The sequence below is a fragment of the Macaca fascicularis genome, chromosome 6 (assembly GCF_037993035.2).
Source record: "Macaca fascicularis isolate 582-1 chromosome 6, T2T-MFA8v1.1".
NCBI lineage: Eukaryota > Metazoa > Chordata > Mammalia > Primates > Cercopithecidae > Macaca > Macaca fascicularis.
The window spans coordinates 1,031,987-1,059,465 of record NC_088380.1 but is presented as its reverse complement, the minus strand read 5'-3'; the positions used below and the strand labels follow the sequence as shown (position 1 = coordinate 1,059,465).

General features: G+C 52.8%; 1 protein-coding gene across 41 annotated transcripts in view; it reads left to right on the top strand.

Annotated features, from left to right (window-relative positions):
• LOC135964414 (tubulin polymerization-promoting protein-like) overlaps positions 1–27,479 on the top strand; it is an 89,224-nt gene that overhangs the window by 37,304 nt on the left and 24,441 nt on the right. For 13 of the 41 annotated variants that reach the window (XM_073993090.1, XM_065546053.2, XM_073993088.1 and 10 more), the window contains exon 1: positions 26,379–26,529. The exons of 4 other annotated variants lie outside the window; for them this stretch is intronic. In XM_073993090.1, the coding sequence (XP_073849191.1) occupies positions 26,433–26,529 (97 nt within the window). In that variant the 5' untranslated portion in view covers positions 26,379–26,432. Of the gene's footprint in view, positions 1–8,958; positions 9,082–9,176; positions 10,885–10,930; positions 11,075–18,060; positions 18,283–26,378; positions 26,530–27,479 lie in introns of those variants that run through there. 24 more of the 41 variants (XM_073993057.1, XM_073993073.1, XM_073993074.1 and 21 more) reach the window with 12 other exon arrangements.

Below are 27,479 nucleotides of genomic sequence, written 5' to 3'. Positions count from 1 at the left end.
GGAGGAATCATGTTATGGCCAGGATAAGACCAATGTCGCCAATGCGGTTATATAAGATTGCTTGGATGGCTGCTGTGTTGGCGTCTGTCCGAGCGTGTCATCAGCTAATTAGGAGAAAAGATATAATTCCCACACCCTCTCAGCCAATAAAGAATTGGAAGAGGTTGTTGGCAGTGACTAGGGTTAGTATGGCTGTAAGGAAAATAAGGAGGTATTTGAAGAATTGATTAATATTTGGGTCTGAGTTTATGTATCATAGCGAGAATTCTATAATTGATCAGGTGATGAATAGTGCGATTGGAATAAATATTATAGAGAAGTAATCTAGTTTAAAGCTTAGTGTTAAGTCTAATGTTTGGGTTGTTATTCAATGTCAACTCCAGATGATCGTTTCTTGGTTTGAGAGGATGAATAAAGTTGTTGAGGGGAGGCTGGTAATGAAAGCATATATTACGGTTGTTTTTACGTAGTCTGGGTATGAACGTTTTTTATAAGGGTTGGTGAGGGTGGCGAAAATTGGAAGAGTCAGGGAGATGAGGGTTGTTATTATGATGGGGGTGTGCATGATTATTACTTTTATTTGGAGTTGCACCAATGCTTTTGACTCCTAAGGCCAATGGATAGCTGTTATCCTTTAAAAGTTGAGGAAACCGTAGTTTTAAGTACGGAGGCATGGATTAGCAGTCCTTGCGAGTTTTCTCGGTAAATAAGAAGTGGTAGGCCTCTATGGTTAGACTCACAATCTAATGTTTTAGTTAAACTATATTTACAGGAAGTAAACCCCAGGATGATGTTGGGGTTGAGAGATAGGAGGATAATTGGAGCGAGGTGTATGAATATTAATATGTTTTCTCGTGTGAAGGGGGGTTTTATATTGATTATGTGGTGTGTGAGTGTTCCTCGTTGTATTGTAATGAACATGTGGAGAGAGTAGAGGGCTGTGATTAGTATATTAAGGCCCGTTAACACAATGGTGATATGGGATCAGGAAAATGAAGTTGTGATTACAAAGAGTTCGCCTAGTAGATTAATGGTGGGGGGTAGGGCAAGGTTAGTAAGGCTTGCTGTGAGCCATCAGAAGGCTGTTAATGGAAGTAGGATTTGAAGTCCTCGGGATAGTAGTATGGTGCGGCTATGAGTGCGCTCATAGTTTGAATTGGCCAAGCAGAAATACATGGAAGAGGTGAGCCCGTGGGCGATTATAAGGGTAGTTGCGCCGGAGAAGCTTCAGGGGGTTTGGATGAGAGAGGCTACAATTACAAGGGCTATGTGGCTTACAGAAGAGTACGCGATAAGTGATTTTAGATCTGTTTGTCGGAGGCATGTTAGGCTTGTTATGATTATGCCCCATAAGGATAGTATGAGGAATGGGTAGGCTATATACTCCGTTAGGGGGTTGAGAATGGGAGTAAGCCGTATTATGCCATAGCCGCCTAATTTTAGGAGTACTGCGGCAAGGACTATTGACCCTGCAATGGGGGCTTCAACATGAGCTTTAGGGAGTCATAGGTGTAAGCCATAGAGGGGTATTTTTGTCATAAAGGCTATTATGCATGCTAGTCAGGTAAAGCCGTGGGACCAGGTGGTTGTTAGTTTTTGGTCTGTGAGTGTTAGTAGTGTGATGTTTAGTGAGCCTGTGTTGTTGTAGGTGTGGCTTAGTATGATGAGTAGGGGTAGAGAGCCGGTTAGTGTGTAGAATAGAAAGTATGTACTTGCGTTAAGTCGTTTTGCTTGGCTACCTCATTTAGCAATGATAATTAGGGTGGGGATAAGGGTGGTTTCAAATAGAATGTAGAATATAATTAGTTCTGTGGCCATGAATGTCAGAATTAAGGTGATTTGTAGGAGAATTGTTATGAAGAGGAAAAGTTTCTTTTGTAAGGGGGGTTCGTTGCACAGGTGATACTGGCTCGCTATAATCATGAGGGGTAGGAGTCAGATAGTTAGTGTTAAGAGGGGTGTTGTTAGAGGGTCAGAGGATAGGTAGGTTGAGTGATTGAGGAGGTTGGTGTTGGTTTGGTTGAAGAATAGTAAGGGAATGAGGCTGATAGTTAAGCTGTGTATAGTTAAGTTGATTCAGATTGTGTCGTTTTTAGAAAGTCATGTTATGGGTAGTAGTATGGTTGTGGGGATAATTATTTTTAGCATTGAAGCAGGTTCAGGTTGTGAACGTAATCTAGTCCGTATGTGTTGGAGATTGAGATTAGTAAGGCAAGACCTACTGCTGTTTCACAAGCAGCGAATACTAGCAAAATGATGGGTATGATGTTGACTAGGGGGAAGTGTGTGTTTGAGGCAATAAGAGTGGCTATGATAAAGAGTGATATTATTATTCCTTCTAGGCAGAGGAGAGAAGCTACTAAGTGTGAGCGGTAGGTTAGTATGCCTAGAAGAGAGATAGTAAATGCTAGTATGATGTTTATATAGGTGGGGGTCATTTGGTTAGTATGGTTATCATAATCTAATGAGTCGAAATCATTTATTTTGTTTAAACTACTTACCAATTCAGCTCAGTCTAGCCCCTTTTGAGTTCATTCATAGGCTAGGCTGAGAATTAGGATAATAATGAAAGCGAAGGTCGATTTGATTATTGTTGGGAGGTCTGTTGTTTGAATGGCTCATGGTAAGGATAGTAGTAGGGCGATTTCTATGTCAAATAGTAGGAAAGTAATGGCGATTAGGAAGAATTTTATTGAGAATGGGATGCGGGCAGGGTTTAGGGGGTCAAATCCACATTCGTAGGGGCTAGTTTTTTCTGCGTAGGAGTTGAGTTGGGGTAACCAGAATATGATAATTATCAGTAGCAAGGTTAATAGGGCGTTGATTGTTAAGGCTAGTACTAGGTTAATTACTCTTTTTTGAATGTTGTCAAAACTGATTGATTGGAAGTCAATTGTACTTGTTATACTAAAAGAGTAGGATCCTCATCAATAAATAGAAATGTAGAGGAGTAGTCAGATAACATCTACGAAGTGTCAGTATCAAGCGGCAGCTTCAAAGCCGAAGTGATGGTTCGATGTAAAGTGGTATAGTAGTTGGCGGATGAGGCAAATAAAGAGAAATGTGGATCCAATAATAACGTGGAGTCCGTGGAAGCCTGTGGTAATGAAGAATGTTGAGCCGTAGATGCCATCGGAGATGGTGAAGGGTGCTTCAAAGTATTCTGAGGCTTGTAGTAGGGTGAAATAGGTACCTAGTAGGATTGTGATGAGCAGGGCTTGGATTGTTTGTTTTCGGTCATTATTTATGAGGCTGTGGTGAGCTCAGGTGATTGTAACTCCAGATGCAAGTAATACAGAGGTGTTTAGGAGGGGTACTTCTATGGGGTTTAGGGGGGTGATGCCTGTTGGTGGTCAATGGCCCCCTAAGCAGGGTGTTGGGGCGAGGCTTGAGTGGTAAAACGCTCAGAAGAAGCCGATAAAAAAGAATACTTCTGAGATGATAAATAGTGTTATTCCGTACCGAAGGCTTTTTTGGACGGGTATTGTGTGGTGGCCTTGGTATGTGCTTTCTCGTACGATGTCGCGTCATCATTGATATAAGGTTAGTATGTTGGTTAGTAGGCCTAGTGTTAGTAGGGTGGTAGAGTAGAAGTGAAATCATATGACTAAGCCGGACGTTATTAAGAAAGCTGACAGAGCTCCTGTCAGCGGCCAGGGACTGGGTTTGACTATGTGATAGGCGTGGGTCTGGTGGGTCATTAGGTATTGTTATGTAGGTAGAGGCTAATTAAGAGTGTGAAGACGTAGGCTTGGATTAGGGCTACTGCAATTTCTAGAACAGTTAGTAGTGCCAGGAGTGTGGAAGTTAGTAGAGTTAGGGAGAAGTTGGTGGTTGATAGTGCTAGTGCAGCGTTTCCAATTAGGTGTATTAGCAGATGGCCGGCTGTGATGTTTGCGGTTAGTCGTACGGCTAGGGCTATCGGTTGAATAAGTAGGCTGATAGTTTCGATTGCTACTAACATGGGGATGAGAGGTGTGGGTGTGCCTTGTGGTAGGAGGTGGGCTAGGGAGTTTTTGGTTTTAAAGCGAAGTCCTATTATTACTGTGCCTGCTCATAGGGGGATTGCTATGGCTAGGTTCATGGAAAGTTGGGTGGTTGGTGTGAATGAGTAAGGCAGAAGTCCTAAGAGGTTTGTTATAGCAATAAATGTGATTAGGGATATTAGTATTAAAGATCAGGTTTGTCCCTTAGCGTTGTGAGTTATTATTATTTGTTTTAGGGTGAGTTGAGTCAGGTTTTGTTGAATGGTAGCTAGTCGATTATTAATGGGGTGTTTAGAGGCTAAGACCAGCATGGCGGGGAACAGGATAATTGGGATTGTGGCGGGTTGATTTAGGACTGTTGGGGTTGAGAAAGAGGTAAACAAGTTTTCGTTCATTTTGGTTGTCAGCGGGTGCTGTGGGATTGTAGGTTGGAGTTTTTTGTAAGAGGCGGTTGGTAGTGGTTTGTGTTTAGTAGTTTTAATTGTGTGATAAGATATAGTGTAGGAAGCATCGTCATAATAGTGGTGAATCATGTCGATGTGTCTAACTGGGGCATTTCACTGCAGGGGGTGTATCCCTCGTCTTTAACTTAAAAGGTTAACGCTGGAGTAGCTATACAGTGGGTTTGTAGGGTATTTTGAGAGTTTTTGAGGTGGGGGTGCTAGGGGAAGAGTAAGTAGGGTTATTTACAGAGTAAATACAGGTCCTATCTCAAAGATTTTTAGTGGGATTAGTTCTGCGACAATTGGTATGAAGCTGTGATTTGCGCCACAGATTTCTGAGCATTGTCCGTAATAGACGCCTGGTCGTGTAGCCGTGAAAACGGTTTGATTTAGACGTCCGGGTACGGCATCTGTCTTTAGGCCTAGTGTGGGAATAGTTCATGAGTGTAGAACGTCTTGGGATGTAATTATTATACGTACGGGGGCTTCAATTGGAAGGACTACTCGATTGTCAACTTCTAGGAGTCGAAGGTCTCCTGGGTTTAAGAATAGTGGGGGTAGTATGTATGAATTGAAAATTAGGCCTCCGTAGTCCGTGTATTCGTAGGTTCAGTACCACTGGTGTCCGATTGATTTGATGGTAAAGGATGGGTCGTTGACTTCATCTGTTAGGTATAGGACACGTAGGGATGGGAGAGCAATTAGGATTAGGATAACCGCGGGCAAGATAGTTCAGATAGTTTCTATTTCTTGGGCGTCTGTGATGTTAGTATTGGTTAGTTTTGTTGTGAGTGTTGAGAGCAGAGCATATAGTACTAGGAAGCTGATTAGAGATATGGCTATGAAGGCATGGTCGTGGAAGGTAATTAACTCTTCTATGATGGGGGATGTGGCGTCTTGCAGGCTTAGTTGAACTGGGTGGGCCATGTAAGATATATAGGGTTTAGCCTATGATTTAGCTTTGACGAAGCTATGAAATGATTTTTTCTAATATCTTGTTGAAAAAGTTATAGGGGCTATAAGACTGGCTTGAAACCGGTCCTAGGGGGTTCGACTCCCTCCTTTTTCATTTAGTTTAATATAAGCTGGTTCTTCGAATGTGTGGTAAGGCGGGGGGCAGCCATTTAGTCATTCCAGGTTAGTAAGGGGTTGTTCGATTAGTAGTACTTTACGTTTTGAAGCAAAGGCCTCTCAGATCATGTAGATTATTAAAATTACTGCTACTAGTGAGATGAAGGAGCCCATGGATGATAGGATATTTCATGTGGTGTAGGCATCGGGATAGTCAGAGTAGCGTCGGGGTATTCCGGACAGGCCAAGGAAGTGTTGAGGAAAGAAAGTAAGATTTACGCCCACGAATATAATGATGAAGTGGGCTTTGGCATAGGTTTGGTTCAGTGTATAGCCTGAGAATAAAGGGAATCAGTGCATAAAGCCCCCTATAATGGCAAATACAGCCCCTATTGATAGGACATAATGGAAGTGGGCGACAACGTAGTATGTGTCGTGTAGTACAATGTCTAGGGATGAGTTTGCCAAGATGATGCCGGTCAGACCCCCTACAGTAAATAGGAAGATAAAGCCTAGGGCTCAGAGTATTGCTGGGGATCATTTAATGTTGCCCCCGTGAAGTGTAGCAAGCCAGCTAAAAACTTTTACACCGGTGGGGATTGCAATGATTATAGTGGCGGAAGTGAAATAGGCTCGTGTATCTACGTCTATACCAACTGTAAATATGTGGTGGGCTCATACAATGAAACCTAAAAACCCAATTGACATCATGGCTCAGATTATACCCATATACCCAAACGGTTCTTTTTTTCCAGAGTAGTAGGCTACAATGTGAGAGACTATCCCAAAGCCGGGAAGAATAAGGATGTAGACTTCGGGGTGACCGAAGAATCAAAATAGGTGTTGATATAGGATAGGATCTCCTCCTCCAACAGGATCAAAGAAGGTAGTATTGAGGTTGCGATCTGTTAGTAACATGGTAATGCCGGCGGCTAGGACTGGTAGAGAGAGGAGTAGAAGGACTGCTGTGATTAAGATTGATCAGACAAATAAAGGGGTCTGGTATTGGGATATTGCGGGAGGTTTTATGTTGATAATAGTGGTAATGAAGTTGATGGCCCCTAAGATGGAGGAAACACCTGCTAAGTGGAGGGAGAAGATAATCAAATCTACGGAAGCTCCTGGGTGGGAGAAGTTTCCTGCTAGAGGGGGATATACTGTTCAGCCTGTTCCAGCGCCAGCTTCTACTACGGCTGATGCTATTAGTAGCAGGAAAGAGGGGGGGAGGAGTCAGAAGCTTATATTGTTTAGACGGGGAAATGCTATGTCAGGAGCGCCGATTATTAGGGGCACTAGTCAGTTCCCGAACCCTCCAATTATAATGGGTATAACTGTAAAGAAAATTATAACGAATGCATGGGCCGTTACAATGACGTTGTAGATGTGATCGTTGCCTAGTAGGCTGCCGGGTTGGCCTAGCTCAGCTCGAATGAGGAGGCTCAGGGCAGTGCCTATGACTCCAGCTCATGCACCAAATAGTAAATATAGGGTTCCGATGTCTTTATGGTTTGTTGAAAAGAGTCAACGATCGATAAGCATAAGTGGTAAAATGGCTGAGTAAGTATTAGGCTGTAAACCTAAAGATGGGGGTCTAGTCCTCCTTTTACCAGCCCCGAGGTGATTTTCATGTTGAATTGCAAGTTCAAAGGAGCAGTCTAAGGTTTTCTGCCGGGGCTTCTCCCGCCTTTTTTTCCTGCGGCGGGAGAAGTGGGTCAAAGCCAGTCGGTTAGGGTGTTTAGCTGTTAACTAAGTTTTTGTGGGTTCGAATCCCATTGATCTAGTAAGGGCTTAGCTTAATTAAAGTGGTTGATTTGCGTTCAATTGATGCAGAGTAGGTGTTTGCAGTCCTTGTATGTTTCAGAAATTAAGTGTTTTTACTTACTAAGGGCTTTGAAGGCTCTTGGTCTTGTTTAACCTAAATTTCTAGTGAAAGGCTAAGAGTAGGGGGGAGATTGGTAGTAGAAGGGTAGAGGTGATGATGAGCGGGGGGATAAGGGGTATGGGTTTTGTGTTTTCGAGTTGTCATGTTATTTTTGTGTTGTTGGATGTGGGGAATAGTGTTAGGGAGGTGGTCGCCATTTTTCCCTCGTAGACCATCAGGCTTGCCTGAGCAGGGACTGTGCAGAGGTCTTTGAAATGTCTCTGAGGTATTTTCTCCATTGTCTTGGCTATTAACATTTGACTCCTCTTTACTTACGCAATGTCTGCAGCCTTCTTGAATTCCTCTCCAGAAAATGATTTTTTTCTTTTCTACCACATGGCTGGGCTGCAAATTTTCCAAGCTTTGACACTGTGCTTCAAATGTCAGTTCCAGTTTTAAATGTCAGTTCCAGTTTCAGGTCATTTTTTTGTTGATGCAAGTGAGCATAGGCTTTTAGAAGCAGCCAGGTCACCTCTTGAACGCTTTAGTGCTTAGAAATTTCTTCCACCAGGTGCCCTAAATCATCTCTCTCAAGTTCAAAGTTCCACAGATTTCTAGAGCAAGGCCACAATGCTGTCAGTCTCTGCTAAAGCATAGCAAGAGTGACCTTTGCCCCCATTCCCATTGAGTTCCTCACCTCCATCTGAGACCACCTCAGCCTGGAACTCACTGTCCATGTCACTATCAGCATTTGAATCACAGCCATTCAGCAAGTCTCTGGGAAGTTCCAAACTTTCCCTCATCTTCCTGTCTTTAAGCTCTCCAAACTGTTCTAGCCTCTGCCCATTACCCAGTTCTACAGAGCATGTCTGTAGTCACCGTTCTTACACTTTGTCTGCTGATTCCCTGATCTCAGCTTTGAGTCTCCCCTGGTTTGGGCTGTGTTTTCCTGCCCCCTTGTGTGTGTGGGAATCATTTACTGGATACCAGGTGGAGTTTGTAGTTGGCGCCGTCGGGTGATGGGTCTGCTTACACACCTTTGAGACCTGGCGGCCTTTGTTCAGAGTTTGAGAAGTGGCTTAGACTCTGTGGGACCTTCCCCAGACATTGTCAGGGTAAGCCCAGAGCCACCCCGGAGGAGGGTGAAGCTGGTCCCCTGTCCGGCTGCACCTTTCCCAGGACTTGACTGGAGGCCCTGGCTGGTGGGGCTCAGGTGACCACAGACCTGCGTACAGGCTCTTGGCATGTCTGGTGCATGGTCCAGGCGTGGGCTGGGAGCTCGTCCTTTCCACCTGCCAGTTGGACGTTCTGGGTCCCTGATGGCTGTGGCTTGGAACCTGCTCCACAGTGAGCTGGGTGGGTACCAGGGTCTGCAGGCCTCTCGCACCCTCCATCCAGCTGTCTGGCCTTTGTGTGTTGAGGACAGGAGCCCGCGCCAGGCCCATCCTGGGTTGTGGCCACATCCCTCCACAGTGTTTGTGCGTGACATGACTTGGTCTGTGCAGTGCTGGGTCTTGTCTGATGCTTTGCTGGAGCAAAGGACCCTGGGCGTCTGCCTTCCCTTCGCTCACTGCTAAGGGTAATGTCTGTCCTCCAGGCCTGTCCACCTGTCTGCCGTGAACTCGTCCACTCAGCTTCCAGAGCAATTATTGTCCTGAGCAGAGAGGTCAGATCTGGATGGACAGTGCACAGAGGCTCCCGAGTGCTGGAGAACTGTCAGGTAGGCTTTCCTGCCCCCTTCCCCGTGTCGTCCTGGGCACCTGCCCCATCCCAGCTGTTCCTCGTACTTGCATACCTCGTGTGTGCCCCTGACAGACAGGATGTCCATGGGCAGCAGACCTCTGGCCACTGCAGGTTCCGGGCACCAGAGTGAGACCCAGCAGGATTCAGCCGGCAAGAGGGCCCCTGACTGTGGGCGACTTCCTCACGGTGGGGGTCCTGGAGGGGCTCCTGCTAACAGAAAGGGGTGCATCCCTGTCCACCTTCCCATCCTCATCCCCAAAGGCAGCGTCAGCAGCTGACCCACATCGGAGGCATTCAGATAGGAGTCAGTGGAGACCCCCAGCTGACAGGACCTGGAAATGCCTTGAGTGCTGAGGGAGGAGGGCTGCAGGGACGGGAGGGAGGAGGGCTGCAGGGACGGGAGGGAGGATGCCCTTCAACACACTTGCTGGCCCTTCTCAGGAGAAACCCTTCCTTGGCGTGGGTCATGGTGAAACTGTGCCCTGAGTTAAGCCAGTGACCGAATTCCTGAGCTCACAGGACGGCCAATGAAACAACTTGCTGAAATGCTGAAATTCCCTCCACTTGTGAGACTGAGAAGAAACGCGCCGAATTCAGTCAGAGCCACGGTGGCTGACGTCTTTGCTCAGAACCAGCTGCGGAGGTCCCTCCCTGGGCTCCTCCTAGGCTGAGTACTCTGGGGTCGCAGTCTTCCTGGGCTCCTCCTAGGCTGAGTACTCTGGGTTCGCAGTCTTCCTGGCTCCTCCTAGGCTGAGTACTCTGGGGTCGCAGTCTTCCTGGCTCCTCCTAGGCTGAGTACTCTGGGGTCGCAGTCTTCCTGGCTCCTCCTAGGCTGAGTACTCTGGGGTCGCAGTCTTCCTGGACGTTGCCTGTTGGTTGTCGGGTTTTAGGTGGTTTTTTTTTACAGTTGTCTTGCTGCATTTTGTTGCGGACCACAGCGCATTGCAATCCTAGTCAGCTCAGGGGCTTTCAGGTATTTGACTGGAGCTGAGTAGCTGGGCAGACTGATAACAGACAAAGCGAGCTCTTTTGCAGGTTAGTAAACTTTGATCTTAGACTAAACTTCTTTGGTTCAGGTGAGGGCAGCTAAGCAGGTAGGAAGGTGGGGAAGGAGAGGCCGACAAGCAGGCATCGGCAATCCAAGCAGGGGCCTAGGACATCCTGTTTTTCTGTAGTTTGCTGACCTAAACCGGTTCAAGGCACCTTGTCTTGGAAATAGACCACTGCATGCATTATTTCACCAATGCCCAAGTCCATTTCACGCTTTCCCTCCTCCTCATGCCCCTTTGTCCCCTCATCCTCCCAACTGCCATGGCTTTATGAGGCGCCCTGGGTTTAAGGAAGGAGACCACTACTACTCCTGCTGCCCTCCTCCCCCCACCTTGCCTAGTTCACAAGACGAGAGGAAAGAGAGAAAGCAAAAAGTTAGAAAGAAACAAAAGTAAGGTAAATAGCCAGACAACCTTGGCACCACCACCCAGCCCTAGGAGTTAAAAAAAGTAATAATAATAACATCAACCCCTGACCTAAACTGCTTGTGTTATCTGTAAATCCCAGACACTGTATGAAAAAAGCGTTGTAAAACTTTTTGTTCTGTTAGCTGATGCATGTAGTCCCCGGCCACGTTCCCCACGCCTGCTCAATTTATCACGACGCTTTCACGTGGACCCCTTAAAGTTGTAAGCCTTTAAAAAGGCTGAGAATTTCTTTCTCGGGGAGCTCGGCTCTTAAGACGCAAGTCTGCCGACGCTCCTGGCCGAATAAAAACCTCTTCCTTCTTTAATCCGGTGTCTGAGGAGCTTTGTCTGCGGCTCGTCCTGCTTCAGGTTCCGTGGCTACCGTGTCGACCAGGGCGGCCCACCCACCTCTCACTTTGGTCTGGAGTGAGCGAGAGCGACGCTGCTTTTCTCTTGCTCTTCAGCCCGGACCTGTGATGTGATTGGCGTGAGAGGGAACTGTGGATTCTGGCGGTAAGGAAAGTGGGGACTTACTTTCCCGTGTTCCCAAAAGGCAGATGCAATCCCTGCACCCTAAAGGAGTCAAGCAGTAAAGGCGACACAGCAAGACTGTCGGGGACTCGGGCAATGAGGATTTGTCTCCTAAGGGGCCTCAGAAAAGGCCGTTTCCGCTGTGTGGAGTACAGGAATGGAAGGTTTCACCAGGGTGGAGTGGCTTCCAGAGGGTCCCCGTGGAAAAAGTGTGGCTGAGCAGGCCCAGAGGGGGACGAGGACACATTTGGGGGGCTGGAGGAGAGCGAGGACATGTCAGGGGGGCCAGACTGTCATAAGGGCAGGGACAGGGTGAGGGCCGACTCAGGGACCACAGTGTCATAAAGGCAGGGACAGGGACGAAGAGGACAGACTTGGGGGACCATGGTGTCATAAAGCTGGGACAGGGGCCAGGACAGACTCGGGGGACCTCGGTGTCATAAAGACAGGGACGGGACCGGGACAGACTCTCGGGGCCTGGTGTCATCAAGACAGGACGGGGAACAGGACAGACTCGGGGGACCATGGTGTCATAAACGTAGGGACAGGGCCGGGACAGACTCTCGGGGCCTGGTGTCATCAAGACAGGACGGGGACCAGGACAGACTCGGGGGACCATGGTGTCATAAACGTAGGGACAGGTCCGGGACAGACTCTCGGGGCCTGGTGTCATCAAGACAGGACAGGGAACAGGACAGACTCGGGGGACCACGGAGTCATAAACGTAGGGACAGGGCCGGGACAGACTCTCGGGGCCTGGTGTCATCAAGACAGGACGGGGACCAGGACAGACTTGGGGGACCACGGAGTCATAAACGTAGGGACAGGGCCGGGACAGACTCTCGGGGCCTGGTGACATATACAAAGATGGGAACAGGAAAGACTCAGGAGGCCATGGCATCTTAAAGACCTGATAGGGTGGGATGGGCACCTGTGGTCTCTGGGGTGCGTGTCAGGGGCTGGTCCTCGTGCAGAGAAGGATGGAGGCCCAGTCTGAGAAGGGGGCCGTGTCCACATGCACAGATGGGGGCAGACAGGAGGCACCTGGGGTCCACCACACAGGATTGCGCTGCCGGTCCCGGTGCACGGCAGCCAGTTCCCCGGGCTTCAGTCCAGTTGCCAGTTGTCATAACACGGGGGGCCCATCCATCCTCAGTTGTGCTCACTTCCTGAACCCAACATCACAAGTCTTCAGTGTCACGACTCACAGATGCTCCTTTCGCTTGAATTGTGTGTGGGAGTGTGTGTGCATTGTGTGGTGTGTGGGGGAGTGTGAGCATTGTGTGGTGTGTGTGTGCATTGTGTGGTGTGTGTGGGAGTGTGTGTGCGTTGTGTGGGAGTGTGTGTGCATTGTGGGGTGTGTGGGGGAGTGTGAGCATTGTGTGGTGTGTGTGGGAGTGTGTGTGCGTTGTGTGGGAGTGTGTGTGCATTGTGGGGTGTGTGGGGGAGTGTGTGTGCATTGTGTGGTGTGTGTGTGCACGTTGTGTGGTGTGTGTGAGAGTGTGTGCGTTGTGTGTGGGGGAATGTGTGTGCATTGTGGGATGTGGGGGGGAGTGTGTGTGCGTTGTGTGGTGTGTGGGAGTGTGTGTGCATTGTGTGGTGTGTGGGGGAGTGTGTGTGCATTGTGTGGTGTGTGTGGGAGTGTGTGTACATTGTGTGGTGTGTGTGTGCATTGTGTGGTGTGTGTGAGAGTGTGTGCGTTGTGTGTGGGGGAATGTGTGTGCATTGTGGGATGTGGGGGGGAGTGTGTGTGCATTGTGTGGTGTGTGGGAGTGTGTGTGCATTGTGTGGCGTGTGTGGGAGTGTGTGTGCATTGTGTGGTGTGTGTGTGTGTGCGTTGTGTGGTGTGTGTGAGAGTGTGTGCGTTGTGTGTGTGGGAATGTGTGTGCATTGTGGGGTGTGTGGGGGAGTGTGTGTGCGTTGTGTGGTGTATGGGAGTATGTGTGCATTGTGTGGTGTGTGTGGGAGTGTGTGCATTGTGTGGTGTGGGAGTGTGTGTACATTGTGTGGTGTGTGCAAGTGTGTGCATTGTGTGGTGTGTGTGTGGGAATATGAGCATTGTGTGGTGTGTGGGAGTATGTGTCCATTGTGTGGTGTGTGTGAGCATGTGAGCATTGTGTGTTGTGTGGTATTTTGTGGGGGGTGTGGTATGTGTGCAGTATGTGGTGTGGTGTGTGGTGTGTGGTTTGGTGTGTGGTGTGCGGTGTGTGGTGTGTATGCAGTGTGCTGTGTGTTGTGTGTATTGTGTGGTCCCTGTGTTGTGTGTGGTTCATGTGTAGTGTGTGATGTGTGCATGTGTGGTGTGTGGAGTGTGATGCATTTGTGGCTGGTGTCTGGTACGTGTCATGTGGTGCATGTGCAGTGTGTGATTTGTGTGGTGTTTGTGTTTTGCTTGTGTTACATATGTGTGTGCAGTGTGGCGTGAGGTGTGTGCGTGTGGTTTGTGTGGTGTGTGGCTTGTGGAGTTTGTTGTGTGGTGTGTGGTCTGTTTTGTGTGTTGTGTGGTGTGTGTGTGGTGTGAATTGTGTGGTCTCTGTGGTGCATGTTTTGTGGTATGTGGTGTGTGTGGTGTATGAGCTGTGTGATGTGTAGTGTTTGTTGTGTCTTGTGTGGTGTGTGTTGTGTGGTTTCTGTGTTGTGTGGTTTGTGTTGTGTGTGGTCTGTGTTGTGTTGTATGATGTGTGTGCTGTGTAGTATGGTATGTGGTGTGTGGTGTATGTGGTGTGTGGTGTGTGTGGTCTGTGTTGTGTGTTGTGTGGTGTATGTGGTGTGTATTGTGTGTTGTGTCATTTGTGTTGTGTGGTGTGTGTGTGTGTGTTATGTGGTCTATGTAGTATATGTTGTATGGTGTGTGGTCTGTGGTGTGTGGTGTGAGTTATGTGGTGGTGTGTGTTGTGTGGTGTGTGTGTGGTGTGTGGTCTGTGCAGTATGTGGTGTGTGGTGTGTGGTCTGGTATGTGGTGTGTTGTGTTGTCTGTGTGGTGCGTGGTGTGTAGTGCGTGGTATGTGGTGTGGGTTGTTTGGTCTATGTGGTATGTGGTGTGTGGTTTGTGTGGTATGTGTTGTGTGGTGTGTTGTGTGTGGTGTGGTGTGTGGTCTGTGTGATATGTGGTGTGTGGTGTGGGTTGTGTGGTGTGTATGGTGTGTGGTCTGTGTGGTATGTGGTGTGTTGTGTGGTCTCTGTGGTGCATGGTGTGTGATGCGTGGTGTGTGGTGTGGGTTCTATGTGGTATATGGTATGTAGTCTGGTATGTGGTGTGTGGTCTGTGTGGTTTGTGTGGCTTGTGTTGTGTGGTGTGTTGTGTGGTGTGTTGTGTGTGGTGTGGTGTGTGGTCTGTGTGGTGTGGTGTGTGGTGTGTTGTGTGGTGTGTGGCCTGTGGTGTGGGTTGTGTGTTGTGTTGTGTATGCTGTGATGTGTGGTGTGTGGTCTGTATGGTGTGGTGTGTGGTGTGTTGTGTGGTATGTGGTGTGTGGCCTGTGGTGTGGGTTGTGTGGTGTGTTGTGTATGGTGTGATGTGTGGTATGTGGTCTGTGTGGTGTGGTGTGTGACTTGTGTGGTATGTGGTGTGTGATGTGTGGCCTGTGGTGTGGGTTGTGTGGTGTGTGGTGTGGGTTGTGTGGTGTGTGGTGTGTGGTGTGGGTTGTGTGGTGTGTGGTCTGTGGTGTGTGGTGTGTGGTATGGGGTGTGTGGTGTGTGGTGTGGGTTGTGTGGTGTGTTGTGTATGGTGTGATGTGTGGTGTGTGGTCTGTGTGGTGTGGTGTGTGACCTGTGTGGTATGTGGTGTGTGATGTGTGGCCTGTGGTGTGGGTTGTGTGGTGTGTTGTGTATGGTGTGATGTGTGGTGTGTGGTCTGTGTGGTGTGGTGTGTGACCTGTGTGGTATGTGGTGTGTGATGTGTGGCCTGTGGTGTGGGTTGTGTGGTGTGTGGTGTGGGTTGTGTGGTGTGTGGTCTGTGGTGTGTGGTGTGTGACCTGTGGTGTGCGGTATGTGACCTGTGGTGTGTGGTGTGTGGTGTGTGGTGTGTGGGTTGTGAATGTGCTCACAGGCCACGGTGGTATCAAGGCTGAGCGTGGGCCTGAGGGGAAGGAGCTGTCCTGGAGTCTTCCCTGGCTGTTGTGAGGTCCGTGCCCCCGACTCGCTGTGTTCCGTGGGGTCTGTCCCCTCAGCTCACTGTCCTCCGTGGGGTCTGTCCCCTCAGCTCACTGTCCTCCATGGGGTCTGTCCCACTCACTTGCTGTCCTCCGTGGGGTATCTCTCCCCGGCTCGCTGTCCTCCGTGGGGTCTGTCCCACTCGCTCGCTGTCCTCCGTGGGGTATCTCTCCCCGGCTCGCTGTCCTCCGTGGGGTCTGTCCCCCGGCTCGCTGTCCTCCGTGGGGTATCTCTCCTCTGCTCATTGTCCCCCGTGGGGTCTGTCCCACTCGCTCGCTGTCCTCTGTGGGGTATCTCTCCCCGGCTCGCTGTCCTCCGTGGGGCAGGTGCGACCCCTGCTGCTGGGCTGCTCCGCTGTCCTGGGCTGCACGGAGATCCTGTGAGGAGATGGCTGTGTGCTGGCCAGCATGGAGTTCCCACGCCCCCGCGCGTGGCTCCGTGGAACAGCGCGACCCCAATGCTCCGCGCCTGCGGCCCGTGGTGCAGGTTCATGGTTCTGTCGTCTGTCACTTAGATTTGGTTTTGTCTTGGATTTAATTTAGATATAATTTTAGATTAATTTGCTCACCATGTTTTATCTGTGATAATTTATTTGATGGAGTAAATCTCTAAATAATTCTTTTTGGAAATGATTAATGGTTGGTGTACTTTGAATATTCACACATTCCGAAAGAATCTGTTTTGTCTCAAACTTTGATTATCCTTTGGCCAGATGCATTTTAGATTAAAATGCTCTCAGAACCTGAAGAATTGCTCTACGTCTAAAAAACGGATGCAGTACAATTTGCAGGTATCCATATATTGTAATGAATCTCCCTCGTGTTTTCTTCTGAGAACACTGCAGGATTTTTTTCTACATCCTTGCCGCTCACATTTTCACCGGTGTGGATGTATTTCTTTTTCCAATCATCCTTTCTGGCCCTTGTGCACAGTGTGGACCTGAAGCCTTCAATCTTCTCAAAGTTCTTCAGTGTTTTCTTCTCTCACAGACACTCTACCTTCCTCTTCTGAAAGCCTGACAGATGCACAGGGTCAGGCTCCAGGCTCCAGGCCGCTGAGCGATTCCTCTCTCCTCCTCTCTCAGATCTGTGGTCCTTCCTGGATGTGATCGTCCAGGTTTTACCAATGTGATTTTTGGCAACATCATTTCTGTTTCTTGGCACTTTCATTTGGGTTTTGTTTTTAATTGGGAATTGTGTTTTTAATGTACAAGATTGTCTTTCTGTGTTTCTGTTTCCTTCCTTAGCACCTTGGACTTTTCTTTCCCCCTCCCCTCGCCTCCCCTCCCCTCCTTTTCTTTTCTTTTGAGATGGAGTCTCCCTCTGTTGCCCAGGCTGGAATGCAGTGGCACAATCTTGACTCACTGCAGCCTCGACCTCCCAGGTTCAAACAATTCTCATGCCTCAGCCTCCCGAGTAGCTGGGATTAGAGGCATGTGCCACCATGCCCTGCTAATCTTCGTATTTTTAGTAGAGACGGGGTTTCGCCATTTTTCCCAGGCTGGTCTCGAACTCCTGACCTCAGGTGATCCGCACGCCTCGGCCTCCCACAGTGCTGGGATTACAGGGTGAGCCCGCGCCCGGCCCAGGCACCATGGTCTTGTTTCACAGCTGTGAGTCTCTCAGGTCTCCCTGAGACATTCTTGTGTGGCTCAAGCCCCAGGGCCCTATGGCCCCGCATCCGCCTGGCGTCACATTTGGAGGACCAGGGAGGAGCCCCAAAGGCAGCGCAGAGCCACTGAATCGTGGACGTTCACGACTGCAAGGAAGAAGAATTGTGAACTAGTTCTCAGTGTCTCTCTTCCCAAAGTAGTACATGTAATACCAACTTCATTTTCTGAAGGTTTTTTCCCAAAGAGACAATAAGGGCTTTGCACGAGGCATAACGGGGGGAAGCTTCCTAACACTCCTGTTGAGACCGCCCAGCCCCTCCAGATCCCCCACCCCATAGCAGCCATTGAGTGCCTTTCACTGCCCCTCCCTCCCTCCCCTGACGCCACGTCCCTCCCTCCCCTGACACCACGTTCCTCCCTCTCCTGACACCACGTCCCTCCCTCCCCTGCCTCCCTCCCCGCCTGACTGGCCAGGAGCTGCCGCAGTGTGTGTTCAGAACCTCGCAGCCACTGCCCACCTGGACAGGCCCCAGCCCCGTGTGGCTGGACGGGCTACCCTGTCCTGTGGAAGGGGAGACACACAGGACCCCATGAAGTGAGCTCTCGGGTCCTGCTCCTCTGGGAAGCTCAGGGAGGCTTCTCGGGGATGATCTGGGAGATTTCAGTGTTGCAGCAGTTAGTATCGGCTCAGGAGCTCTTCCAGCATTGCCTCAGTTTCTCTCAGGCGCACCCCTCTGCTCCGTGTGGTCTCTTTCTGATGTGGGTTTTCCTCTGGCACCTGGGGAGTCTTGGGTGAGCCTGTGTATTCGTGAACGGGTTCTGGGACCTATCGCTGTGTGGGGGCTGTCGAGGGCTCCCCAGAACTTAAATCCTCGGGGGAACTGAGGGGCGGTAGCACCAGCACCGGGTGCCTGGCCAGGTCCTCCGCCCAGGGGCCCCCACACCCTGGAGAGCCGTTTTCTGTAGCCGCTCGGCTGTGGCCGGGGTCAGATTCTGCAGCATGTCTATTCATTCCCCTGAGCAGGCCCTGTACCGGCTCCATCCCAGCCCCGCTCCCAGGGACGCGGCCCCAGGCAGTGCTGGGCCATTGGCTCTCAGTGCTGGTCCTTGGGGATGATGTTCCCAGTCCCTGAGGTCTCCCTGACAGTGGGCGGGGCCAGCCCTCCCTGGGGCTGACGGGGCTGGTCTCCCCCTCTGGATCCTGCAGATGGACACCCGCTCCGGGAGCCAGTGTTCCGTCGCCCCAGAAGCCGTGCTCAACAACGGAGATCTGGTCTTGCCGCCCCGCATCTCCAGAGTGAACGGCTGGTCGTTACCCCTGCACTACTTCCAGGTGGTGACCTGGGCTGTCTTCCTGGGCCTTTCCTCGGCCACCTTCGGGATCTTCATTCCCCTCCTGCCTCATGTGTGGAAATATATCGCCTACGTGGTATCCTTTTCACCGTGGCACGGTCTGAGCAGGAGGGGCGCCTGGAGGACCCTGCAGTGGACCTGGCTCTGGGATCTGGTCCATGGCTGCCCGGCGGCACCAGTCACCTGCCCTGGGCCAGACTATGTCCCCCAAGCCTGCAGGTGGGCCCAGTGGCCACTGGTGCTCTGTGCAGCCCCTGCTCAGGATCAGGGTGGACAGGACAACTGCTAACCCCACATTAGGCCATTCCTGTGTGGGTCAGGGTGGACAGGGCAGTCACTGACCCCATGTCAGACCGTCTGCTCCCATCTCCCAGTGGGTGGGGGACCTGTGTCTGCTGTCATCTCCCAGCAGGTTGGGGCTCACATCTGCTCCCATCATCTTCCGGCAGGCAGGAGCCTGCGTCTGCTCCCATCTCCCAGCGTGCATGTCCGTGGACATGTGGGCTCTGCCCTACCCCCAGCAGACCATGTCATTCAGTCAAGAAACCCCGGCCCCCTAGGGTTGCTAGACATGAGTGTGTGAGGACAAAGGGGCCTGGGGACAGTTGGCCTGCGTTTGGTGCCTGGGGGCACTAGTACCCTATTTCTAAAAGTGGGATGTGTCACTCCTCACTAGAGCCTGCCTCAGTGGGGAAGCGGTGACACCACTGTGTGGTCCTCTGGCTGGGCCATCCTGGGCAGGTCTCTGGTGAATGGCGAGCCTGGTGTGTGTTGCTGCGGCACAGACAGGGAGGTGTAGGGGCCGGATGCAGAGTGACCAGGTGTGCAGCCCGCCAGCCTGAGCACCTCAGCCACCGGCAAGGCCATGTCCCTCTTTCCTGAAACTTGTTCCTGTGGTGTCTTTCAGTTTATAGAGGTAGAGACTACAGTCAAGCAGACCCACAGGTGCCAGTCACCTGCTTCAACAGTAAGCTTTTGCTAACCTTGTTTTACATCTCACACATGTGTACCGGAGTAACCTTAAAAAATCTCAGACATCGTGAAATTTCACCTGTAAATGCTCCAGTTTGTGTCTGAAAAACTATTTTTATTTTTATAACACCGTGCTTTATCTCACTTAAAAATTACATAGCCATTTCTTAACATCATATATTCCTTCTTCTCCGTATGGCCATTTCCCCAATTTTCTAAACAAGTCTTTCTGCAGATGCATGGCTCACATCGGGAGCCACGTGCCTGGGGCTGCTGTGTCCCTGAAGCCCCCCTTCCTCCATCCGTTTTGCTCCCAGGCCTTTGACTGGTCAGAGAAACTGGTGCTTTTGCCCACAGGAGGCCCCTCAGTCTAGAGTTGGCTGGATTTTTCCCCAAGTGCAACAGTTTCCCTTGTGGGAAGGCTTTTGATAATGAATTCAATTTCTTTGATAAAGAGCTATTCTGTTTCTCTGTTTTCTTGTTTCTATTTTCATAGGTTGTATTTTTCTTCTTTTTTTTCTTTTTCGAACATGGAGTCTCTCTCTTGTCACCCAGGCTGGAGTGCAATGGTGTGATCTCGGCTCACTGCAACCCCTGCCTCCCAGGTTCAAACAATCCTCCTGCCCCAGCCTCCTGAGTAGCTGGGACTACAGGTGCACGCCACCACGCCCTGCTAATTTTTGTATTTTTCAGTGGAGACGGGGTTTCACCATGTTGGCCAGGCTGGTCTTGAACTCCTGACCTTGTGATCCACCCACCTCGGTCTCCCAAAGTGCTGGGATTACAGGCGTGAGCCACGGCACCCAGCTGATAAGTTGTATTTTTCAGGAAATTGGAGTATTGCACGTAGGTTGTCATATTGCTTGGAATACGGGTGTTTACAGTGTTTCCTGCTAGCCTTTTCCCGTCTGTAGGGTCTGTAGTGCTGCACCCTCCTTCCTCACTATCCTGGCCCTTTGTGTCTTCCTCCTCCTCCTTCATCAGTCTTCCTGGGGTTTATCCCTTTCATTCATCTTGAAAAGAATCAGCTTTTTAATCTATTAATTTTCTCTATCGTTTGCCTGTTTTTCTTCTATTTAAAAAAATATATCTGCTTTTATTTTTACTACTTCCTTCAACTGACCTTGGGTTTACTTTGCTCTTTTTTCTATCATCTTAAGATGGAAACTTAGGTCATTGATTGTAGACCTTTTTCACTTTTTAATGTATGTTTAAAGCTATATATTTTCGGCCGGGCGCGGTGGCTCAAGCCTGTAATCCCAGCACTCTGGGAGGCCGAGACGGGTGGATCACGAGGTCAGGAGATCGAGACTATCCTGGCTAACACAGTGAAACCCCGTCTCTACTAAAAAAAATACAAAAAACTAGCCAGGCGATGTGGCGGGCGCCTGTAGTCCCAGCTATTTGGGAGGCTGAGGCAGGAGAATGGCGTGAACCCGGGAGGCGGAGCTTGCAGTGAGCTGAGATCCGGCCACTGCACTCCAGCCTGGGCGGCACAGGGAGACTCTGTCTCAAAAAAAAAAAAAAAAAGAAAAAAAGCTATATATTTTCTGTAAGCACACACGTGGACCCGGGTGCACACGTGTGTTTTCTGTGAGCACACACGCGGACCCGGGCACACATGTGTTTTCTGTGAGCACACACGTGGACCCGGGCACACACATGTGTTTTCTGTAAGCACACATGCGGACCCGGGCACACACAGACACACACTGCCAGTAAGGCTTTTGGCCTCTCATTCAACCAACCCTGTTTGGCTCAGTGATTCAAGGGTGTCTCCCCAGGGAGTTGAGGCTCATTCTCTGGGTCTTGGGGTGCCTTGTGTGGCTAAAGTTCCCTTGGGAGGTCAGGCCACACCCTATCTACAAGTCTGAAATGGGCTGGGCCCAGCTGGCCTCGCAGAGAGCCTTGCCAGGGGTCCAAGGATGTGCTTTAGTGAGAGACGTGAGTGCTGACTCATCCTGGGTGCTCTCTGGCTCCATCCGTCTTGCAACCTGCGTCCTGTTTGCAGGTGGCTCTCCAGGGCTGTGAGTGGCCATCTGGGGTTGTGAGTGGCCTTCAGGGGCTGTGAGTGTCATCCAGGGCTGGGAGTGTCTGTCTGGGGCTGGGAGTGTCTGCCTGGAGCTGTGAGTAGTCGTCCAGGCTGCGAGTGACCGTCTGGGGCTGCGAGTGACCGTCTGGGGCTGGGAGTGACCATCCGGGGCTGGGGATGGCTGTCCAGGGCTGGGAGTGTCTGTCTGTGACTAGGAATGTCTGTCTGGGGCTATGAGTGGCCCTCCAGGATTGCGAGTGACCGTCCAGGGCTGGGAGTGTCCGTCCGGGACTGGGAATGTCTCTCTGGGGCTGTGAGTGGCCGTCCGGGCTGTGAGTGACTGACTGGGACTTCGAGTGACCGTCTGGGGCTGTGAGTAGAAGACTTTGTGTCCCCCTGTCTGCTCCCTGGCCTCCCCAGTCCTAGGGGATTTAGGGAAGCAGTGCTCACTTCCCAAGAGGAGGCCTTTGCTGAGAGGCCCTGAGTGTGCCCAGTCACCAGAGTGGGGGTTCCGTGGGGTCTAAGACCATGCCTGGACACACGTGTGGGGGGTCGGGCTCCTACCATGGGAGGTGCTGGAATGTGGCAACCCATGTTTCCACCCGGCACACACTGCCAGTCTTGCACCCCTCCACTCATCAGGACAGATCATAGTTCTGAGTAGTGGCCTGTCTCTGCCAGGCCCAGGATGTGCCCTATGGCCCTGCTGGCATTCCCCAAGATCCCCTGCCATTGGCCAAGCTTCTGCTGTGGCCCAGCGTCCAAGTTCTCCACCTACAGCCCCGAGTCCCCACACCCCCAAGGCCTGGGTCCCAGATGGCCTCCCCCACCTCCAGGGCCCGGAAACCCACAGACCCACAGAGCTGCATGGCAGCGCCATTGGCCCCAGGTGTCCTGCAGTGAGGGATGAGGATGCCACTGAAGCCCACAGTCACTGACCGTGTGCTGCACGGCCCGCCTCCCTGCTCCAGCACATGCCCTCCAGACATGGGTGTCCTCCTTTATTGCACCTTCATGGCAGGTGAGAAGACAGGCTGTGATCGGACCATGCCTGAGGCAGTCCACGTCAACATTCTCCAACAGCCCCCAGATGCACTTGATAGGATTTTTAATCCAGAATCTGGCCAAGGTTCTGGGCATGTTGCGACCGAGTCTCTGGGTGTGTTTAGGTCAGCACAGTGCCCGCCTGCCTTTTCCTGGCAGCTGCTGGCATCTCCTTGACCACAGCATCACGGCGTGTCCAGACCAGTGTCTTGCTCCACCATCTGGGGGTCTGTGTGGTTGAGGCTGAGCAGTTTCAGAAGAACGTGGCGCAGGTGGCGTCGGCCTGTCCCACTGCTCTGTCCGGAGGCCCAGTAGGTGGGGATGCAGTGGTTCCTTGGGAGGGTGGGCCGGGTCTCTGCCCCTGCCAATCCAGAGTGGTGCACAGGTGGACTCTGGGTCTCAGGTATGTTGCTTTCCGCTGCAACCCTCATCTGAATCACAGTTACGCTGGGGGTGTAAAATGCTGTGTTTCCGTCTGTGATTCCACTGCATGGCCCAGTGGACGCTCTGCAGAGGAAGGCGCCCTCCCCTGCTGCTCTGCCCACCGTCTGTCTCTCTCCCTCAGCATCACCAGGTGGCCGCGGCACGTCCTGGGGCTGCCATCACAAAGCACCAAAAACCAGGTGCCTGCAACAGCAGACATATCTGGTCTCACAGTTCCGGGGCCCGGGGTCCCCAGCCATGTGGAATCGGGTGCTGGCTGCACCCTGTTCCCGCTGAAGCTGCTGGAGGGGGTGGCTCCGGCCGTGTGGAATCGGGTGCTGGCTGCACCCTGTTCCCGCTGAAGCTGCTGGAGGGGGTGGCTCCGGCCATGTGGAATCGGGTGCTGGCTGCACCCTGTTCCTGCTGAAGCTACTAGAGGGGATGGGGTTGGCTCCGGCCGCTGTCCGTGGCTCGTCTTCTGGTGTTCACGCCGTCTTGTCTCTGTGTGTGTCTGCGGCTGTTGGGTACCCGTTTTTGTAAAGATGCCAGTCATTGGAGTAGGGCCTACCTGAAACGGCCTTGCCCTAACAGGACTATCTGCAAAGACCCTATTTCCAACTGCGGTCACAGCCACGGGTGCCGTGAGTCAGGGCTTGGACCTATGTGGGGGATGATTTGACCCTCCACACCTGGCTATTTCCTTATGCGCTGCTAGAATCCCTTCTCTCCACTCTTCCTTTGGCCTGTGGCTTGGCCATGTGCCTCTGGGCTGTCACCTGCTCTCTGGTAGGTGAACCCTCTGTGGCTCCCCTGTACCCCCCACTCCACACCTGGATCTCCATTTCTAACAGAGCCCTTGGTGTCCCAGCCCTCGTCCATGCTGCCCCTCCCGCTGGCCAGCGCCAGGCTCAGGACGGCCTCCCCAGCTGCACCCCCCGTGCCCGTGCCTCAGCGACCCCCTCGGCCCCCTGGGCCAGCAGCATGTGGCTTTCCATTGTGGCCACTGGAGGGTGCCCACGCTATCTGGCACCTCAGGGACCTGGGCGGGTCTGGGAAGTGACCACCCAGGCCCCGTGGCTGCAGCCCCTGACCCCGGGGGAGGTCAGGTGCAGGGTGAGGGATGTTGTATTGTGGACAGCGGGGAAGAAATGGAGTAAAGACCCCAGGTTAGGCGGACATTTGAGTGCCAGGCTTGGCCAACGGTCAGTGGCCTCGTGCTTGAGCCCTTCCAGAGTGTGCCTCAGGGCACACGTGGCCGCATCTGTTCTTCTGCAGAGGGAAACAGACTCCGCTGCCGCCACGTCCATAGGGCCTGGTGTGTGGAAGGGATTGGAATCTGTGTAACTCTGTTTAATCTGGAGAAATCTCTTCCCAGCAAAGTCCTGTGCTGTGGCCCAGGGCAGCACGAGCTTGGCGGCCGCGCGGGAAGATTCACCAGCACAGAGCGGCGCTGTGCCTTCAGCAGCACGTGTCAGCTCTGAGCCCCGCAGGGACTGATAAGGTGACAAGACGTGACGGGGACTGCGCTGGGCCCCAGGATCAGGGGCTGTGGGCTCACTCTCCGCCTCCTCTCTTTTCCTGTCTGCAGAACAGGGCGGGGAAAAGGTTAGCAGTGTTACAAAGGGCACAGGGCGTGTGTCCTGGGCTGGTGCTGCGGCACTGTTTGTTTACAAAATACAGATTGTTGCTAGGGGAGGTTCCAACATAGCTAGGTTCTCATGACAGCTTGAGACCGAAACTTCCAGAGGGCAGGCGGTTTGCGTGGTGAAAGGGAGACACTTACTCTACTTCTTTTACTGTTTATTGCTCGTTGGAACATAAAGCACTACCAGGATAAAATTAAATGTGAAAGTAGAAGCAGAGAAAATTGAGAATACAGTACCCAGTGTCTCCTATCCTGGGGCTCCTGCCAGCTCAGGAAGGGTCACCCGCGGGGGTGGGTGATGGGCAGAGTGGCCAGCTGGGTCAGTCTGGGCAAAACGTAGCCAACTTAAGGTCACCAGCATCATTCCTGTGGGTGATGGATGTCCCAGGAGGACATCCTCTTGCAGAGCGCGGCCCTCACTGGCCGAAGTGCGGCCGATGGACAGCAGGGCACCGTAGTGTGCAGTGAAAGATTTGCTTCAACCTGGTTCTCATGAGAAAAGCTTTGAGTCCAGGGAGCTGTCCAGGGGGAGACACTGCCCTGGAATCTTAGCGGGGGTGTCCTTTGCCAGCTGAACCCTTGTTTCTGGGTGGATGCCTTCAGGGGGACCGCCCGGTCTCGGCGCCTGCAGGTTTGGGGACTGGCTCGGGAGCGCCACGGGTTTGCCTGGCAGGTTCAGGCTCAGGACAGCCCTGAGCTCCTCCACATGGAAGTCAAGGGGTCCTGGTTAGGGCCACACCATCTCCAGGCTGTCTCCTGGTGGCCCCCTGCAGCAGCACCATCTCCCTGGCAGTGGGCTTCTGTGTGCAAAGCCTGGAGAATGTGAGGCTGCAGTTGGATGTGGCGACCAAGGGCCTGGGTGGGCGTCCTCAGCCTGAGCTTCACCTGCTGCCCGGGCAGAGGCCCTGCCTGGCCCTGCCTGGCCCCGCCCTCCCTGCCCACCGGTTTCCAGCGAGGGAAGTGCTGCTCCAGCTCTGCAGAGGAAGGGGCTTCTCCTGGGCCACGGTGCAGCTTCCTGCCTGGTCTCATTGTCCTCAGCGGCCACTGAGAGCATCCCAAGGCTCCAGATGCGCTCTCCGTTGCCCCGGCAACCACGTAAATAGTGCAGGGAGCGGGTGCACGAGACAGCAGCCGGGATGCAGCCTCGTCACGTCGGTGTCACCAGCTGGACAGTAAGCCCTGCAGCCTCAGTCCACTCCCGTTTGGCGGGGCCCCTGCAGGCCTCTCCTCTGGCATGGTGGGATCAGAGTGGCCACTGATCTGATCAGTCCTGGCCCCCATGTGAGTTCCCCAGAGCCTGGCTGGCCTCCAGCCGCACTGTCCAACTCCCACCGCACCCCCGCCTGGGCAGCAGCTCCCTAGTCCCATCCCCTTGGCATCCAGATCATTCTGTCCTGTCCTCCTTGCAGCCATGTCTGCACCACAGAGCCGCCTCCTCAGCTCATGCTCACAAGCACCCGGGGCCGGGGCCGCGGGGGGCCTGGAAGATGCAGGGTGTGTGCCGTGTCCTGCTGAGGGCTTCGGCACCTGTGTCTGCGTTTCGGTCGGAACCAGCTTCACACTCAGGCTTCCCATGCATTACAGCACGTTTCTTACGGGGCCCTCGTCAGGGAAGGGCTGCTGCATAAAAACCCTGACCCCATGCCCCAGGGTGGTGCCAGGACAAGGCGGAGTGTGAGCCCAGCAGCAGCGAAGCTGTCCCAACGTTGCCTGAGGGGGCTCCAGAGAGGGGCTCTGTCTGAAGGAACAGCAGCCCCCTGACCTGGCGCCAGACCCGCCCTGCTGGCAGCCTTCTGCTAAACTCCCTGCGCAGCCTTTTGCACATGGTCAGCACCTCCCTCCTCGCCCCTGTGCCAAGGAGGACAGCGCTGTGCCCCGCAGGTCGGCAGCCTGGGTTTCCATGCCAAGCTTAGGCCACACGGTGAGGGCCTCTGGGCCGCCCCACGGAGACGGCTGTCAACCCTGAACTCCTGGCTAGAAGGCGGTCCAGGGGCCAGGCAGGGTGACGGGAGGGCCCCGCGCTCCACCCCTTCTGTTTGGTTGCCATGGGGAGTCTGTGTTGGTCCCAGGGTGAAAGGAGGAGGGAGCCAGGATCTGAGGGCGGGAGCTGATGTCCCGGTCATGGGGAGCCCAGCTTCTCCTGGCTCCAGGGGACAAGGACCCTCTCCCCAGTGGCCCCACAGCCAGGCTCGGAGACAGAGGCCCAGGTGAGTCTGGGGTCCTTGAGTGAGTCTGGGGTCCATGAGCGAGTCTAGTGGGGGCTTCCCTGAGCGAGTCTCGGGGAGAGGGTCACTGAGCGACCGTCTGGGGTCTAGAGGGAGCGGGTAGATTGTGCAGCTCCCTGCCTCCTCCCCCCTCCTGCTGTCTGAGGCTGTGCTTCTCCCCCAGTGCTCGCGGGTCTCTGGTATGAAAGAACCAGGTTCCCCACGGCCTTTGGGGCTGCATCTGGCTGTGTTTACATCTGGGCGTCCCTCCTGCGGCCCTGCTCTATCCCTCACGGTGTAAAGGGCTTTGGGGTGACTGTGCTTGGCTGGGCTGGCTGAGCCTCTGGGGGTGCGGTGCATTCTGTAGGGGATTTGCCCTGTGTCCAACAGGGATGAACAAAAAGGGCATGGGGGCAGCCATCCCGGTCCCCGCCTGGCACAGGGCTGTGTGTGCAGGGCTAATTGGTGGCCTTGTCTCCTCTGGGCCTGGGTAAGCAGGGCTGTGTGTGCACCGCTGGGTAAACAGGCCAAGTGGGCAGGACTGGGTGTGCAGGGCCGGGTGAGCAGGGCCAGGTGAGCAGCACTGATGGGTGGCCTTGTATCCTCTGGGTCTGGGTGAGCAGGGCTGTGTGTGTGGCGCTGGGTAAACAGGGCTGAGTGGGCAAGACTGGGTGTGCAGGGCCAAGTGTGCAGGGCTGATGGGTGGCCTTGTCTCCACTAAGCCTGGGTGAGCAGGGCTGTGTGTGCAGCACAGGGTTTGCAGGGCCATGTGAGCAGAGCTGGGTGTGCAGGGCTCAGCTCTGCAGGCCTAGGTGTACAGGGCCATGTGTGCAGGGCTGGGTGAGCAAGGCCAAGCCTGGTTGAGCTGGGCTCCAGTGTGCAGGGCTGGGTGTGTAGGGCTGGGCGAGTAGGGCTGGGTGAGTAGGGCTGACTGGTGGTCTCACCTCCCCTGG